Source organism: Euleptes europaea, chromosome 4 (genome assembly GCF_029931775.1).
Source record: "Euleptes europaea isolate rEulEur1 chromosome 4, rEulEur1.hap1, whole genome shotgun sequence".
Classification (NCBI taxonomy): domain Eukaryota; kingdom Metazoa; phylum Chordata; class Lepidosauria; order Squamata; family Sphaerodactylidae; genus Euleptes; species Euleptes europaea.
Window position 1 is genome coordinate 12,442,617 of NC_079315.1, and position 16,456 is coordinate 12,459,072.

The 16,456-nt window shown below is 43.9% G+C and overlaps 2 protein-coding genes across 2 annotated transcripts; both read left to right on the top strand.

Annotated features, from left to right (window-relative positions):
• Window positions 1–7,904: 7,904 nt before the first annotated feature.
• LOC130476520 (taste receptor type 2 member 7-like) lies at window positions 7,905–8,807 on the top strand. Its single transcript, XM_056848464.1, has one exon. The coding sequence runs from the start codon at window positions 7,905–7,907 to the stop codon at window positions 8,805–8,807; it is 903 nt and encodes a 300-aa protein (XP_056704442.1).
• A 6,040-nt stretch (window positions 8,808–14,847) lies between these two features.
• On the top strand, window positions 14,848–15,774 carry LOC130476521 (taste receptor type 2 member 7-like). Its single transcript, XM_056848465.1, has one exon. The coding sequence runs from the start codon at window positions 14,848–14,850 to the stop codon at window positions 15,772–15,774; it is 927 nt and encodes a 308-aa protein (XP_056704443.1).
• Window positions 15,775–16,456: the final 682 nt, after the last annotated feature.

Below are 16,456 nucleotides of genomic sequence, written 5' to 3' on the forward strand. Positions count from 1 at the left end.
TTTAGAGATTGGTTAGACCAGGAAAATTGCCTTTCAGAAGAACAAGCCGGATTTAGAGAGGGTCGCTCATGCTTGGACCATTGTATGATTATGGAGCATTTAATAGCTAAATACTCCTCTAAATCAACGGTCTCCCTATATACAGCATTTATTGATCTTAAGTCAGCTTTGGATTCTGTGTCTAGAATCATCCTATGGGAAAAACTGGAAGCAACCAATATAGATAGGCGACTGTTATTTCTGATTAGAGCCCTACATGAAAACACCTCTATTAAAATAAGATGTAATCCCCAGGGTCAGCTGACCAAGGAAATAGGAACACTAAAGGGAGTGAAACAAGGCTGTATATTGGCTCCCTTACTGTTTAACTTCTACATTAATGATCTTGTGGATTATTTGAGAAGTCCAGCGTTTCATCCCCCTAAGTTAGCTGACAAACACCTACATCTTCTTCTTTATGCTGATGATACAGTAATATTATCTAGAACTCCCATTGGTCTCAGAAGGGCCCTCCATGCATTTAACCAGTACTGTAAGGAGAACTGCATGGAGATCAATTATTCAAAAACAAAAATAATGGCCTTTGCTAAGAGGCCAAAAAAACCACTCATGGCATATAGACACTACCCCGATAGAACAGGTACATACCTATAAATATCTAGGTGTAACTTTACAAGAGTCTGGTTCAAAGAATGCCCACTTAGCCCATGTCTCACTGAATGCTCAGATGAGTGCGGGGGCTATTCAAAGATTTTATTGGTCTAAGGGGGGTAGGAATGTGACGGCTGCTATTAAGCTTTTTAATATGAAATCCTTGGCTCAATTATTATATGGAGCCCCACTCTGTATAATGGCAAATAAGATGTTGCTTGAAAAAACTCAATCTAAATTTTTAAGAAATATTCTCCAAGTATCTACTGGACTGTCAAATGCTGCCATTCGACTGGAGGTTGGAATGGTTACGGTCGAGGCTAGAGTTTGGATTGCTGCCATTTTTTACTGGCTTAAGCTGATTTACTTCCCTGGACGACTTGTTTCACTCACCCTGGCAGACACCTTTGTCTCCCCTTGGAGTAAGATGATTGAGCAAAAACTGAGCTACTATGGCCTGTCGAAACAACTTTACAAAACAAATGACTATGCTCAGGCAAGAGAAATTGTTAAACTCCGTATATTGGATGTCGAAAGACAGCACGATATGAATAGGCTAAGGAGCCCTCTTTATGATATAAGTGGATTGAATAGGGTGGTCATGATGCCATATATTAAGTTATTGGATAACCAGGAATATAGGAGGATTTTTACCTTGTTAAGATATAACATGCTACCCACAGCTGTTCTAGAGGGAAGATATAGAGGCGTGCCATATGGAAGTTGTCTATGTGAGTGCAATGATGGCTCTGTAGAGACTTTAGAACATATTCTTTTTGAGTGTAGAATATATAGGCAGATTAGAGAATCCCTGATTGTGCCTATAATTGCATGTTACCCTCATGAAAATAGAAGGTCTCTTCTTTCAATCCTGCTATCGGATAGGCAGCAGGAGATTACCTGTAAAGTTGCCAAATTTGGTTGGCTGGTTCTTAAAATTAAGAAAAGGCGGAGTGGCGTATAAAGATGCCTTATGTAAATTCGTATTTTAATAAGATGTATATTGGTAGTATGTAAGCTATTTTGTGTGTGTAAAGTGCCATCAAGTCGCAGCTGACTTATGGCGACCCCTTTTGGGGTTTTCATGGCAAGAGACTAACAGAGGTGGTTTGCCAGTGCCTTCCTCTGCATTGCAACCCTGGTATTCCTTGGTGGTCTCCCATCCAAATAGTAACCAGGGCTGACCCTGCTTAGCTTCTGAGATTTGACGAGATTATATTCTGGTCTATGACTGTTTTAAATAAACTTGACTTGAAACACCTGATGCCTGGGAGTTTGCAAACCATGGAAAGGGACAGAGGCATGCTAGCTAAGCATCAGGAGCAGGAGGGGGTTGAATTTCCCCTTTTGCATCGGACTCGGGACCAGGCAAATGCATTCTTTAAGTCACAATTTGAAAACAATTTTTGAGCAAGCATCAAAATAGACCTAACCGATCTTATGAATGAGGGAAAACCTGAGGACACACAACTGAAGCCCCCCCCCTCAAACCAGGGAGAGAGAGAGACTCGAGAAGGCACACACACCCCAGACAGAATGGGCGAAAGCCCCCTTTGGCTTCCCCCCCACCCACAGAAACTGCTCCCTCCCCCCACACACACAGACTCTACTTCCCCCCCACACACACACACACACAGGAGAAAAATTATAGATTAAAGCCCCAAAAGGGGTCTTACTGTGGACGTCTTCTGTTCCATCAGAAGGGACTGGGATGACTGGATAATCCAATATGATTCCATTTAAGCACGGGAGGTTTTGCCTTGGATTTGCCGCTCTCGAGATGCACACAGGATTGGCTGATCCCATTCATCCCAATAGGGAAAAGGGGGGACCCCATATCTCAGGATCCCCTGACCCAATGTTTACAAAACTTGGGGGGTCTTGCAAGAAGGGTCCTTTGAAGCTCTGCTGAAAGTTTGGGGTCTCTAACCCCAAAAATGCACCCCCTGCAGCCACGGAAAGGAGTGAATGTGTGCTTTTAATGGAATAAAAATGCACATTAAGAGGAGGACCCCTTTTGGGCCCCATATCTAGAGACCCCCTGACCCAATGTTTACAAAACTTGGGGGGTCTTGCAAGAAGGGTCCTTTGAAGCTCCGCTGAAAGTTTGTGGTCTCTACCCCCAAAAATGCGCCCCCTGTAGCCACGGAAAGGAGCGAATGTGCACAAGCACCCCCCACGGGGATTTCTCTCTCATGCACAAACAGATACTCTTTCTTTTCCCAGGCAGCGCAGTAGCTGGGCTCATGCACTAAATCGCTCAAACTGATTGGCCAGAAGAAGACCCAGCTTGGCCACAGACTGGCTGCAGGAGAATGCTGTTTACTAACTGACGGTTATGCTGCTGCGCTGAACCCCGAATTTGCTGAATTTATCCACCAAACACCCCGAATTCGCTGAATTCGGCTCCCGCCTTTTTTGAGTTCGGTTACATCCGAACTAAAAATCGCCGAATCAGGGGAAATTCGGCTGTTTTTCAGTTCAGGACAAACCGAATCGAAAGCCCTATGATCTGATCCTGACCTGTCTTAGCTTGGCCAGACTGGCTTGGCTGGCAGCAGTGATTCTAGGTGTGACTATGGTTTCCTTTTTTCTAAGCACCTATGCGTTGGATCATGTACATTTAATGTTTACCATCATGTGGGCATTTACAAACAGTGTCAACCTTTGGTTTGCTGCTTGTCTCGGTGTTTGGTACTTAATGAAGATCGCCATCTTCTCCCACCCCATTTTCTTCCAGGTGAAGTGAAGTCTCTCTAGACTGGTACCATGGCTGCTTCTGGGCTCAGTGGTCCTCTCTGCTTTTATGACTATTATTACTGTCACAGCTTTGAAAACTGGCTCTTCCATTTACAACCCATACAAATCACTTGTAAGCAACAGCAATGAGTCAGGAATTATACAGCCTACCTGAAATGAAAGGCTCTGCATTCTAAGCATTGTCCAAAATTGCATCCCCATGGCATTATTTGTACTCTCCATCATCTTCTTAATAATCTCTCTCTGGAAGCACATGAGACATTTGCAACGCCACGGAGTCTGCACCAGCGATCTCAACACCAAGGTTCACTTGACTGCCCTCAAAGCTCTGGTTCCCTTCGCTATTCTGTACTTGTTTGGTTTTGCGGCGACCACTTTACAAACAACGCTGACCTGGAGAACGAAGGATGCTGCTCAAATGTCTGTTTTTTCACAATGTGAGTGCTCTATACTCTTTGGACACGCCATTATCCTGATATTACTTAATCCCAAACTGAAACAGGCGCGGGTCAGGATGATGCCAAATTTAAAATGCCATCTGAGGAAGACACCATCTTAAAAAAACCTCCCCCCAACCTTCTTTTGTGGGAGAAGCAGCCTGAAAACCCTGTGAGAAGCTTTCCTTTGCAAGCCTCGTGGAATTATTTCAGTTAGGAGAAATTCCCAGTAGATAACCTCCTTGGATCTTTTTTGAGACAATAAAATACTTCTTCTGCTTGCTTAGTTCACTATTATTCTGCCACTGAACAGCAGTGACTTCTGGATACTTTTATTCAAGCATCCTTCTCCATTGCATAACTTCACTCGCAGATGTTCTGAACTTTATAGAAATTACAAACTGTTGTGACTTGGCTAGTTTGATCACACAACACAAGAAGAAGAGGAGGAGGAGGAGGAGGAGGAGGAGGGCAACAAAGATGGTGAGGGGTCTGGAGACCAATCTTATGAGGAAAGGTTGAAGGAGCTGGGTATTTTTAGCCTGGAGAGGAGAAGACTGAGAGGGGATATGATAACCCTCTTCAAATACTTGAAGGGCTGTCATATACAGGAGGGTTCCGAGTTGTTTTCTGTTTCCACAGAAGGTAGGACCAGAACCAATGGGATAAAATTAAATCAGCATTTCTGAGGCTTTATGCCCAAACAACATTTTTTGGGCAAATTCGCCCTTATAAATCATAAAATATAGAAGGAAGACCAATTTATTGAAGAAGTATCGAAACCCCTACCAACGTAGAGGTAGCGTCAGTTGGACCACGTTTCCTGTGTTCTTCTTTTCATTTCCTTTGGTGCTATTCCCGGTGACCAGGAGTGTCCCATCCCTACCATTTTTCTCCAGCCGGGAGATTTTGTTCTACAGTTCATCACTATCCTGAGAGTTCCTGTCTACAAACCCTTTGCCCTCCATGTCCTTCCTAAGCTGCTGCACCACGCTGAGAGTGACTTCCAAACGTTTCGGCCTCCCTGCCAGGCACGGCTCTTGCAGCCTCGTGAGTAACCTTACAGACGTGGCTCACAACACATGCCTCCTCATGAGTAAATTTATGGACCCGGCTCGCAGCTTTCGCCGCCTTGTGAGTAACCTTACAGACAAACCTTATGGTTTGTGGCTCTTGCAGCCTTCTAGTTACTTTATAGACGGATTATAGCTCTGGATCTCTCCTTTTCACAAGGACTGTAGCTTTTGTTTTTTAAGCCTTTGGTTGGACTTGCTTTTTTTTCTTTGCGTAACCTTGATGGATGTGCCTTCAACATCTTGTTTGCTTATTAGTTATTCTGTTGATTTTCTAGTGTGACTAGTAACACATATTGTTTCTTCTACTTGTTTGTGTTTATTATGAATATTAACTGCAGTAATATACTGTATATTTGAATTGAGCCCATGTGCTTTTTGTTTCCCTAACTTCTGTTAGCTCAGCATAGGTCATCCTATTTTACTTAAGCTACTGGAGCTTGGCAACCCTAGTTGCACCCTATGCTACCTTAGCTAATGTATATTAGGGTCACATGAGACATGACAGTCACCACAAGGTGGTCACCACAAGGACACCACCACCATTTTAAAGTGATTTAAAAATGCCATGGCACAGTGCTATCATCTCCCCTCCCCATGCCTGTTCAGATTCTGAAACAACCATTGGGAGAGTGGCCATTTTGACACATCATGGGGTGGGGAGGTGGAAACAAGAGCACCTTAGCCTGCTGCACTGAAGGCCCAATCAGGATCAGGCCACTAAAATATTTTTAAATTACTTTTGAACAGTGGCGGCATCCATGAGGGGCTCAAGTCTAGTTTGGCCTTTAAGTGCATAAGGTTAAGAAAAAAAGGGCTTGTGCTGAACTACTGGATGTTAGCAAAAAAAATTATAGCTGCTATGGCCAGCCCAATTCTATTAGATGAGTCAATCAAACATTCAATAAATCGATACACAAATAAATATCGATAATGCAGCACATATGCATATATCTCCATTCATTAATCTCACAAGCAATAACATGTCAATACATAAAATCCAAAACCAAAACTAGCTAAGTCCACCTAACTTTAACTAGAGGGATCAACACAGCAAACCAGTTACATATAGAACCATACAGTGTGGCAAAAATAGTTGGTCATTGCATAACATTGGCTTAGTATTGGTCCATTATAGCCACTAACTTCATCAAAGCAAAAACAGTTCTGGTGAGACTCATCAAGACAAATTCAAATCTAGAGAAACGGGATTCCGGTAAATTCCCGTTTCAATCATTTTTTTCAGTCGCCTCTTGTTTATTTTGACTTGGCTGTCACTATGGTGCGGAAAGTGCCAACAGCACTTCCTCTCGTGATCCGTAATTGCCTCGGTTATAGTGCTAAGAAGGTACAATATATGGCTATCATGCTGCAGTCTAACAAAACATTATTGGTTAAATCACTGGTTCCCAACCAGGGGTCCGTTGACCCCCAGGGGTCTGCGAGAACTAAATTAAGGTCCGCGAAACAAACTTATAAACCCATAATAAATTAATATTTTCAATTAAAAGTTCTCTATTATAAAAATATATATTCAAATATTATTCTAAGTTTGATGTTTAACTAACAGTTATGATTAAAGTTTATTTTCAAATTCTCTGAATTTTTATTTTTAAACCTTGGGGTCCCTGCACCGAACAAAAAAGTCCTAGTGGTCCCTGATCAAAAAAAGGTTGGGAACCACTGGGTTAAATAAAGAAACTTTAGATTCTACACTTACCAGGGGGTGCCTAAGGCGCTCTCCCTTGAGCCGCTCAGTGAGCTGCTCAGTGAACTAAATGTTTATGCGGCTTGCAAGTTAAGGAGTTACAAGTGCTCATGAGTTGCAGGTGAGCAAAACCTCCAACCGTATACATTACGTAAAGTCACATTACAGAAAACTAGTATAATCACATATTGTATTAAGACCATTGGGAGCAACAGTGTTAAACAAATGAACGAACTACAAAAAATCTCAGATCTGTGTCTGCATGTTTATACTTCATGAAGTGTTCCGCAAGAGGGGCTCCCATGACCATGTTTCTAATTCTAGAACGATGGTCCCCTGTTCTGTACCTGATGGGTGGCAGTGTGGCAAGCAGGAGGGCTGGCCGGTGGAATGCCAGCTCAGCAAGCAAGGCTCACAGGTCTTCTGCTTATATAATTTGGATTTTGAACGAGCAATGGAACAATTTCAGATCCTATGTGGTGAACTGGAGAGGAAGGTCAGATCCAAAACTTCCCTTCTGCTGACGGTAGAGATTTCTTCGAATGCCAGGAGCCTTCCACCAGCGTAAGGAATCTTCCTTCAGTGAAGAAGACATGTTCCACTGGTGGAAGGCATCTGGCATTAAAGGAAAGTGCCACCATTTGCTGAATGTAGCTTTGAATCCAACAAAGCATCCTGCAAGAAACATCCATATTGTTATGTGGGATTTTATATGGAAAACTGGTAACAACTTTTTACTATGTACACACTTAAAAGAATGATGGATTAAAATCACTGGGCAATAGTTAGTACTATTTCTATTCTTTTATGCAAAAGATGTGCAAATTAGTAATTATGAATGAAATTCATACCTGATGGCTGTAGCTGGGATAAGTTATACACAACGCTGGAGGTTCTTCCATCAATATGCAAACCCACTTTGCAGTTTTAAGTCAACAAATCCTGAAAGATCCCCATTTGTGAAGGCAGATGCAAAGGTTGTATTTAGCATCTCAGCAGAATATGCAAAGAGGACATCTCAGAAAAGATTTAGTAGCGCAACCCTCTCTGGAAAAGATTTGCATCCCAACAGGGCTAATACTTAAAAATAGCTCCAGCCTCTCCAACTGACTTTGTGCTCCTAAACAGAAGGTTTCGGTGTCGTCCTCTTTGGTGCTGATATCTCTCGAAGGACAGTATTGACAAAGGTGAGCTTCATAGTGGGAGAACGCCTTCTCTTTGGTGCTCAGGAAGATGTCCACCTTATTGTCAGTAATCAGCTTCTCCCTTCTGATCATGGAAACCCTCATTGGAATGGGAGCAAATGGATTTATTGTCCTCACCAATGTCATTGATTGGCTGAGAAGCAGGAAACTCTCCATGACTGATTTGATCCTGACCAGTCTTAGCTTGGCCAGACTTGTGTGGCAGGCAATGGTGATGCTGGGTGTGACTATGGTTTCCTTTTTTCTGAGCACCTATGCGTTGGATCATGTATATTTAATGATTGTAATCATGTGGGTATTTACAAACAGTGTCAACCTTTGGTTTGCTGCTTGTCTCAGTGTTTGGTACTTAATGAAGATCGCCATCATCTCCCACCCCGTTTTCCTCCAGGTGAAGAGACGTTTCTCTGGGCTGGTCCCATGGCTGCTTCTGGGCTCAATCGTCTTGTCTGCTTTTATGACTATTATTTTTATCGCAGCTTTGAAAACTGGCTCTTCCATTTACAACCCATACAAATCACTTGGAAGCAACATCAGTGAGTCCGAAATTATACAGCCTACCTTCAATGAGAGGATCGCCATTCTAAGCATTGTCCAAAATTTCATACCCTTGGCATTGTTTTTATCCTCCATCATCTTCTTAATAATCTCTCTCTGGAATCACATGAGACATTTGCAATGCGAAGGAGTCTGCACCAGCGATCTCAACACCAAGGCTCACTTGACTGCCCTCAAAGCTCTGGTTTCCTTCGCTATTCTGTACTTGTTCGGTTTTGCGGCGACCATTTTACAGACAACGCTGACCTGGAGAACGAAGGATGATTCTCAAACGTCTGTGTTTTTTCACAATGTGAGTGCTCTATACCCCTCTGGACATGCCATTATCCTGATATTACTTAATCCCAAACTGAAACAGGCGTGGGTCAGGATGATTCCAAATTTAAAATGCCATCTGAGGAAGACACCATCTTAAAAAAAACCTCCCCCAACCTTCTTTTGTGGGAGAAGAACCCTGAAAACCCCTTTAGACACAATCTTGTGAGAAGCTTTCCTTTGCAAGCCTCGTGGAATTGTTTCAGTCAGGAGAAATTCCCAGTGGATAATCTTCTTGGATCTTTCATTTTTGAGATAATTAAAATACTTCTTCTGCTTGCTTAGTTCACCATTATTCTGCCACTGAAGAGCAGTGACTTCTGGATACTTACATTCAAGCATCCTTCTCCATTGCATAACTTCACTCGCAGATGTCCTGAACCTTATAAAAATTACAAACTTTTCTGACTTGGCTAGTTTGATCACACAACACAAGAAGAAGAAGAAGAGGAGGAGGGCAACAAAGATGGTGAGGGGTCTGGAGACCAAGTCTTATGGGGAAAGGTTGAAGGAGCTGGGTATGTTTAGCCTGAAGAGCAGAAGACTGAGAGGGGATATGATAACTATCTTCAAGTACTTGAAGGGCAGTCATATACAGGAGGGTGCCGAGTTGTTTTCTGTTTCCCCAGAAGGTTGGACCAGAACCAACGGGATAAAATTAAATCAGAAGAATTTCAGTCTAGACACTGGGAAGAATTTTCTAACAGTTAGAGAGGTTCCTCAGTGGAACAGTCTTCTTCAGGAGGTGGTAAGCTCTCCTTCCCTGGAGGTTTTGAAACAAAATCTAGATGGCCATTTCTCAGCAATGCTGATTCTATGAACTTGGGCAGGTCATGGGAGGGGGTGGCATCTTGGTCATCTTCTGGGCTCTGGAGGTAGTTGTGATTTTCCTGCATTGTGCCGGGGGTTGGACTAGATGACACTGGTGGTACCTTACAACTCTATTGGAAGAAGAAGAAGAAGAAGAAGTTGGTTTTTATATGCCGACTTCCTCTACCACTGAAGGAAGAATCAAACCGGTTTACAATCACCTTCCTTTCCCCTCCCCACGACAGACACCCTGTGAGGTAGGTGGGACTGAGAGAGCTGTGACTAGCCCAAGGTCACCCAACTGTGCGGCGTGGGGAAACAAATCCAGTTCACCAGATTAGTGTCCACCATTCATGTGGAGGAGTGGGGGATGAAACCCGGTTCTCCGGATCAGAGTCCACAACTCTTAACCACCACACCACGTTGTAGAGACAACTACAAGAAAAGAACAGTAACGTCTCTTTTGCCTGTGGATGGTTCCCGAATGGGTGACTGTCGTGCAGATATGGCGACTTCAAAACATAGTCCATGGAGAGGTCCATGAGACACAGCACTTTTTAAATGATTGTGGTCACAGGCAGAAACTGGATTTTTTCAGCTTGAGTTAGCTCGTTTAGGGCTGGATTATTTATTATTCAGTTATTTCACAAATACAGGTTGAATTTCCTTTATCCAGACTTCCAGCATGCGTACTGACCCGAAAACCAGACCTTTTGAGTCAGCGTGGAGGCATTAGTCACAGGCCCTTAGCAGCACACCAATTTTCTTTTGATGGTTCGATGTACACAAAAGTACGGTTAAAATATTGTTCAAAATCACATTCAGGCTCTGTGTATAAAGTATATACACATAGAGAGCCAGCGTGATGTAACGTTTAAGAGCAGTGGTTTGGAGCGGTGGAGTCTGATATGGAGAACCAGATTTGATTCCCCACTCTCTCCACATGAGAGGCAGAGGTTAATCTGGTGAACTGGATTTGTTTCCCCACTCCTCCACATAAGGACGGCTGGGTGACCTTGGGCTAGTCACAACTCTCTTAGAGCTCTCTTAGCCTCACCAACCTCACAGGGTGTCTGTTGTGGGGAAGGGAAGGCGATTGTAAGCCGGTTTGATTCTCCCTTAAGTGGTAGAGAAAATTGGCATATAAAAACCAACTCTTCTTATTCTCCTTCTTTTATATAAAACATATATAAAACTTAAATGAATTTTATGTTTCGATTTGGGTCCCATTCCTAAGATATCTCATTATGTATATACAAACATTCCAAAAAATGGAACGATCCAAAATATAGACCACTTCTGGTCCCAAGCAGTCCGGATAAGGGATACTCAACCTGTAAACCTTTCCTCAAAGGAGCTCAATGGCAAAAATTGTTCTTCCCTCCTTCATCTTATCGTCAAAACAACCCTGCGAGGTTGGCTGAAAGAGACTGACGACCCAATATCATCCTGTGGGTATCATGGGAAACAGGCTTTTAAACCTTGCCCTTTGTAGGCCCCAATCATTCCACTTTTTTGCAAATAAAGAAAATGTTGCAAAGACACCCAAAATCTCCAGACCTCTCTGATTCAGATTTTTTTTAAATTGTTTGCTGACTTGCAGGCCCTAATGAGCAGAAAAGCAACATACTAATATGTTAAACAAACCAACACAAATGAGAGGAGACAGAGGTAGGGTTGCCAGGTCCCTCTTCACTACTAACAGGAGGTTTTTGGGGTGGAGCCTGAGGAGGGCGGGGTTTGGGGAGGGGAGGGACTTCAATGCCCTAGAGTCCAATTGCCAAAGCTCCCATTTTCTCCAGATGAAATGATCTCTATCGGCTGGAGATCAGTTGTAATAGCGGGAGATCTCCAGCTACTACCTGGAAATTGGCAACCCTAGGTAGAGGGCAATGTTTTGTGCTCCTCTAGGAATGTTGCAAGAACGTCTATTTTTGTCCACTTGGGAAAATTAAATGCTGTAAATACTTCTATTCCCCCAGCCCTGGTCAAGAGAAATGAATAAAAGGCAAATGGTTGAAAGAGCCCAATAAACCTGCTAGGGTACCTGGCTTAAAGATTCACTGGAGAGATCCTGAGGGCCTGGGCTCCTACTGAGGATGCAGTTGCTAACTTCCACGTGGGATCTGGACATCTCCCAGAATGGGGCCTGGACATCTCCAAATTACAGAGACCAGTTCCCCTGAAGAAAATGGCAGCTTCAGAGGGTAGACATCCCTGCTGAATTTCCTCCCCTTCCCAATCTCTGCCTTCCCCAGACTCTGCTCCAAAATCTCCAGGTATTCTCCAAGCTGGAGTTGGCAAACTTAACCTAGGCCATTGCATAAGGTAACTGTGGACATCTATGCTTTCTGGGCTTAGAATAATTTTGTAATTTGGCTTTAGATTAGGGATGTTGAAAAAAAATTCGGTAAAATTCAGATTTGGCAAAATTCAGCCCGTTTTTATTCGGGAAATGCCGAAGTCCAAACTCCCCCGCTTTGGGTCCATGGAATTCGGCATGAGATCCGGAGTTCGGAGAAAAATTTGGCCCAATAAAGTCATTAAAAACACAATCGTGCCTTTCCGTGGCTCCGGGGGGCATTTTTGGGGGTAGAGGTCCCAAACTTTCAGCGTAGCTTGAGGGGACCCTTCTTGCAACACATTTGCAACCATGCAAAGCAACACCTGATGCCTGGGATTTTGCAAACCATGGAAAGGGACAGAGGCATGCTAGCTAAGCATCAGGAGCAGGAGGGGGTGGAATTTCCGGACTTGGGACCAGGCAAATGCATTCTTTAAGTCACAATTTGAAAACCAGTTTTGAGCAAGCATCAAAATAGACCTAACCAATCTTATGAATGAGGGAAAACCTGAGGACACACAACTGAAGCCCCCCATCAAACCAGGGAGAGAGAGACTCGAGGGGGCACACACACCCCAGGCAGAATGGGTGAAATCCCCCTTTGGCTTCCCCCACCCACCCACAGAAACTGCTCCCTCCCCACACACACACAGACTCTGCTTCCCCCCCACACACACACAGACAGGAAAAAAATTATAGAGAAAAGCCCCAAAATGGGTCTTACTGTGGATGTCTTCTGTTCTATCTTCTTCACCTGCCCCGCCCTTGCTCCCCGCAGCTCAGCTGTTTGTCGGGGCTTGGAGCTTTGGGCGTGGGAGGCAAACTCTGCTAATTGCAAACCCCCATTGTCAGAGATGCAAATTAAGAGTGAGGGCGGACCCCTTCCCGACCCCATATTTCGCCCCCCCAATCCAATCTTTACAAAACTTGGGGTTTCTTGCAAGAAGGGTCCTCTGAAGCTATGCTGAAAGTTTGGCGGCTCTACCCCAAAAAATGCGCCCCCTGCAGCCACAGAATGGTGCGAATGTGTGCTGTAAATGGAATAAAAATGCATATTAAGAGGGGGGACCCCTTCCGAGGCCCATATTTTGCCCCCCCCGATTCAATCTTTACAAAACTTGGGGGTTCTTGCAAGAAGGGTCCTCTGAAGTTATGCTGAAAGTTTGGGGGCTCTACCCCCAAAAATGGCCCCCTGTAGCCACAGAATGGCTTGAATGTGCACACGCACCCCCCCCAAGGGGGATCTCTCTCACACACAAACAGATACTCTCTTTCTCTCCCCGGGCCGCGCAGCAGCTGGGCTCATGCACTCAATCGCGACTGATTGGCCAGAAGAAGACCCAGCTTGGCCACCGATTGGCCGCCGGGAGAATGCTGCTTACTAACTGACGGTTATGCTGCTGCGTCAAACCCCGAATTTGCTGAATTTATTCGCTGAACACCCTGAACTCGCTGAATTTGGCTCCCCGTTTTCCCGCCTTTTTTTGAGTTTGGTTCCATCCGAACTAAAACCGCCGAATTGGGAAATTCTGCTGTTTTTCGGTTCGGGAAGAACTGAATCGACAGCCCTACTTTAGATTAGACTGGGTAGACTGGCATGTATGGAGGCAAAAACAGAGCGGTAGCTCTCATTTCTCTTCTAATTACTTCCTATGCTTCCTTTTAGTATTGTACAGTTTCAATAAACTGCTTGATTCACATCAGTCTCAACTATGTTCTTTATGGTTACTCACTAGACTTTGTTTGATTAGATCAAAATATACAACATGACAGGCACGGTGCCTTGATCACACTGGGTACAGTCAGTTTCCCAGGATTCTGCATACCTTCTGCCATGTTGAACCAAACATTGTCTTAGGGGGCTCAGATTCGGCAATCCTGAGTGAATGGTCTCCACCTCATATTGCAGAGCCAGTGTGGTGTAGTGGTTAACAACGGTGGATTCTAAACTGGAGAACCTGTTTCGATTCCCCACTCCTCCACATGAGCAGTGGACTCTATTCTGGTGAACCGTTGTTTCCCTGCTCCTACACATGAAGCCAGCTAGGTGCCTTTGGGCTAGTCACAGTTCCCTCAGAACCCTCTCAGCCCCATCTACCTCACAAGGTGCCTGTTGTGGGGAGACCACGCTAGAAAACATCTTAGATCCGTGTCTGAATGTTTACACTTCATGAAGTGTCCCACAACAGGGGCTCCCATGACCATGTTTCTAATTCTAGAACGATGGTCCCCTATTCTGTACCTGATGGGTGGCGGTGTGGCAAGCAGGTGGGCTGGCCGGTGGAATGCCAGCTCAGCAAGCAAGTCTCACAGGTCTTCTGCTTATATAATTTAGATTTTGAATGAGCAATGGAACCATTTCAGATCCTATGTGGTGAATTGGAGAGGAAGGTCAGATCCAAAACTTCCTTTCTGCTGATGGTACATTTAAAAGAATGATTGATTAAAATCATTGAGCAATAATTAGACTCGCTTCTGTTTCTATTATCTTACGCAAAGCATGTGCAAATTAGAGATTATGAATAAAATTCATACCTCATGGCTGTAGCTGGGATAAGTTATACACAACACTGGAGTTTCTTCTATCAATAAGCAAGCCCACTTTTGGGTCTGACCCCCCAGGTTAGCAAACCCCTGCATTAGATCAATCAACTGGGAGACCTTTCAAACGTATGAATAATATTAGTCTTAAGTCAACAAATCCTGAAAGATCACCATTTGTGAAGGTAGATGCAAAGGTTGTATTTAGCATCTCAGCATAATATGCAAACAGGACATCTCAGATTTAGTAGCACAACCCTTTCTGGAAAAGATTTGCCTCCCAACAGGGCTAATTCTTAAAAGTAGCTCCAGCCTCTCCAGCTGATTTTGTGTTCCTAAACAGAAGGTCTCGATGTCATCCTTTAAGGTGATAGCTCTTGAAGGACAGCATTGACAAAGGTGAGCTTCATAGTGGGAGAACGCCTTCTCTTTGGTGCTCAGGAAGATGTCCACCTTATTGTCAACGATCGGCTTCTCACTTCTGATCATGGAAGCCCTCATTGGAATGGGAGCAAATGGATTTATTGTCCTCACCAACATCATTGACTGGCTGAGAAGAAGGAAACTCTCCATGACTGATCTGATCCTGACCAGTCTTGGCTTGGCCAGACTGGCTTGGCTGGCAGCAGTGATTCTAGATGTGACTATGGTTTCCTTTTTTCTGAGCACCTATGCGTTGGATCATGTACATTTAATGTTTACCATCATGTGGGTATTTACAAACAGTGTCAACCTTTGGTTTGCTTCTTGTCTCGGCGTTTGGAACTTAATGAAGATCGCCATCTTCTCCCACCCTGTTTTCCTCCAGGTGAAGAGACGTTTCTCTGGGCTGGTCCCATGGCTGCTGCTGGGCTCAATCGTCTTGTCTGCTTTTATGACTATTATTGTTATCGCAGCTTTGAAAACTGGCTCTTCCATTTACAACCCATACAGCAGTGAGTCAGAAATTAGAAATCGTTCTTTAAGTAAGAGGCTTGCTATTATAAGCATTGCCCCAACTTTCATCCCCTTGGCATTTTTTGCATTCTCCATCATCTTCTTAATAATCTCTCTCTGGAAGCACATGAGACATTTGCAACACGATGGAATCATCACCAGCCATCTCAACACCAAGGTTCACTTGACTGCCATCAAAGCCCTGGTTTCCTTTGCTAATCTGTACTTGTTCAGTTTTGTGGTGATCGTTACAAAGGGAATGCTGAGCGGGAGAATAAAGGATCCTGATGAAACGTCTGTGTTTTTTCACAATGTGAGTGCTCTGTACCCCTCTGGGCATTCCATCATCCTGATATTAATTAATCCCAAGATGAAACAGGCGTGGGTCAGGATGATGCACCACTTAAAATGCCCTCTGAGGAAGACACCATCTTAAAAAAACTCTCCTCTCCCAACCTTCTTTTGTGGGAGAAGCAGCCTGAAGGTTCCTTTAGACACAATCTTGTGAGAAGTTTTTCTATGCAACCCTCAAGGAATTGTTTCAGTGAGGACAACTTCCCAGTGGATTGTCTCCTTGGACCTTTCATTTTTGATACAATAAAATGCTTCTTCTGCCTGCTTAGTTCACTATTATTCTGCCATTGAACAGCAGTGACTGCTGGATATTTAAATTCAAGCATCCTTCTCCTTTCCGTAACTTTACTCGCAGATGTTCTGAACTTTATAGAAATTACAAACCGTTGTGACTTGGCTAGTTTGTTTACACAACACAAGAAGAAGAAGAAGAAGAGTTGGTTGTTATATGTTGACTTTATCACTTAAGGAAGAATCGAAGCAGCTTACAATCACCTTCCCTTTGTCTCCCCACAACAGACACCCTGTGAGGTAGGTGAGGCTGAGAGAGCTCGGAGAGAGCTGTGACTAGCCCAAGGTTACCCAGCTGGCTCTCATGGCATTATTGTTATCACAACCTGGACCACTGGCTTCTGCAATCCCGACAAACCGCTTTTAAGCAACAGGAGTGATGAGGAAATGAACATGCCACATGGGTGTAGGTGTATCACCTTTCTGGTTGCTCCTTCAATTTTATTCCTCTTATGGTATTTTTGACATCATCC

Excerpts from the sequence above, each read along its gene's own strand:
- LOC130476520 (XM_056848464.1), top strand. The coding sequence starts at position 7,905 with ATGGAAACCCTCATTGGAATGGGAGCAAATGGATTTATTGTCCTCACC.
- LOC130476521 (XM_056848465.1), top strand. The coding sequence starts at position 14,848 with ATGTCCACCTTATTGTCAACGATCGGCTTCTCACTTCTGATCATGGAA.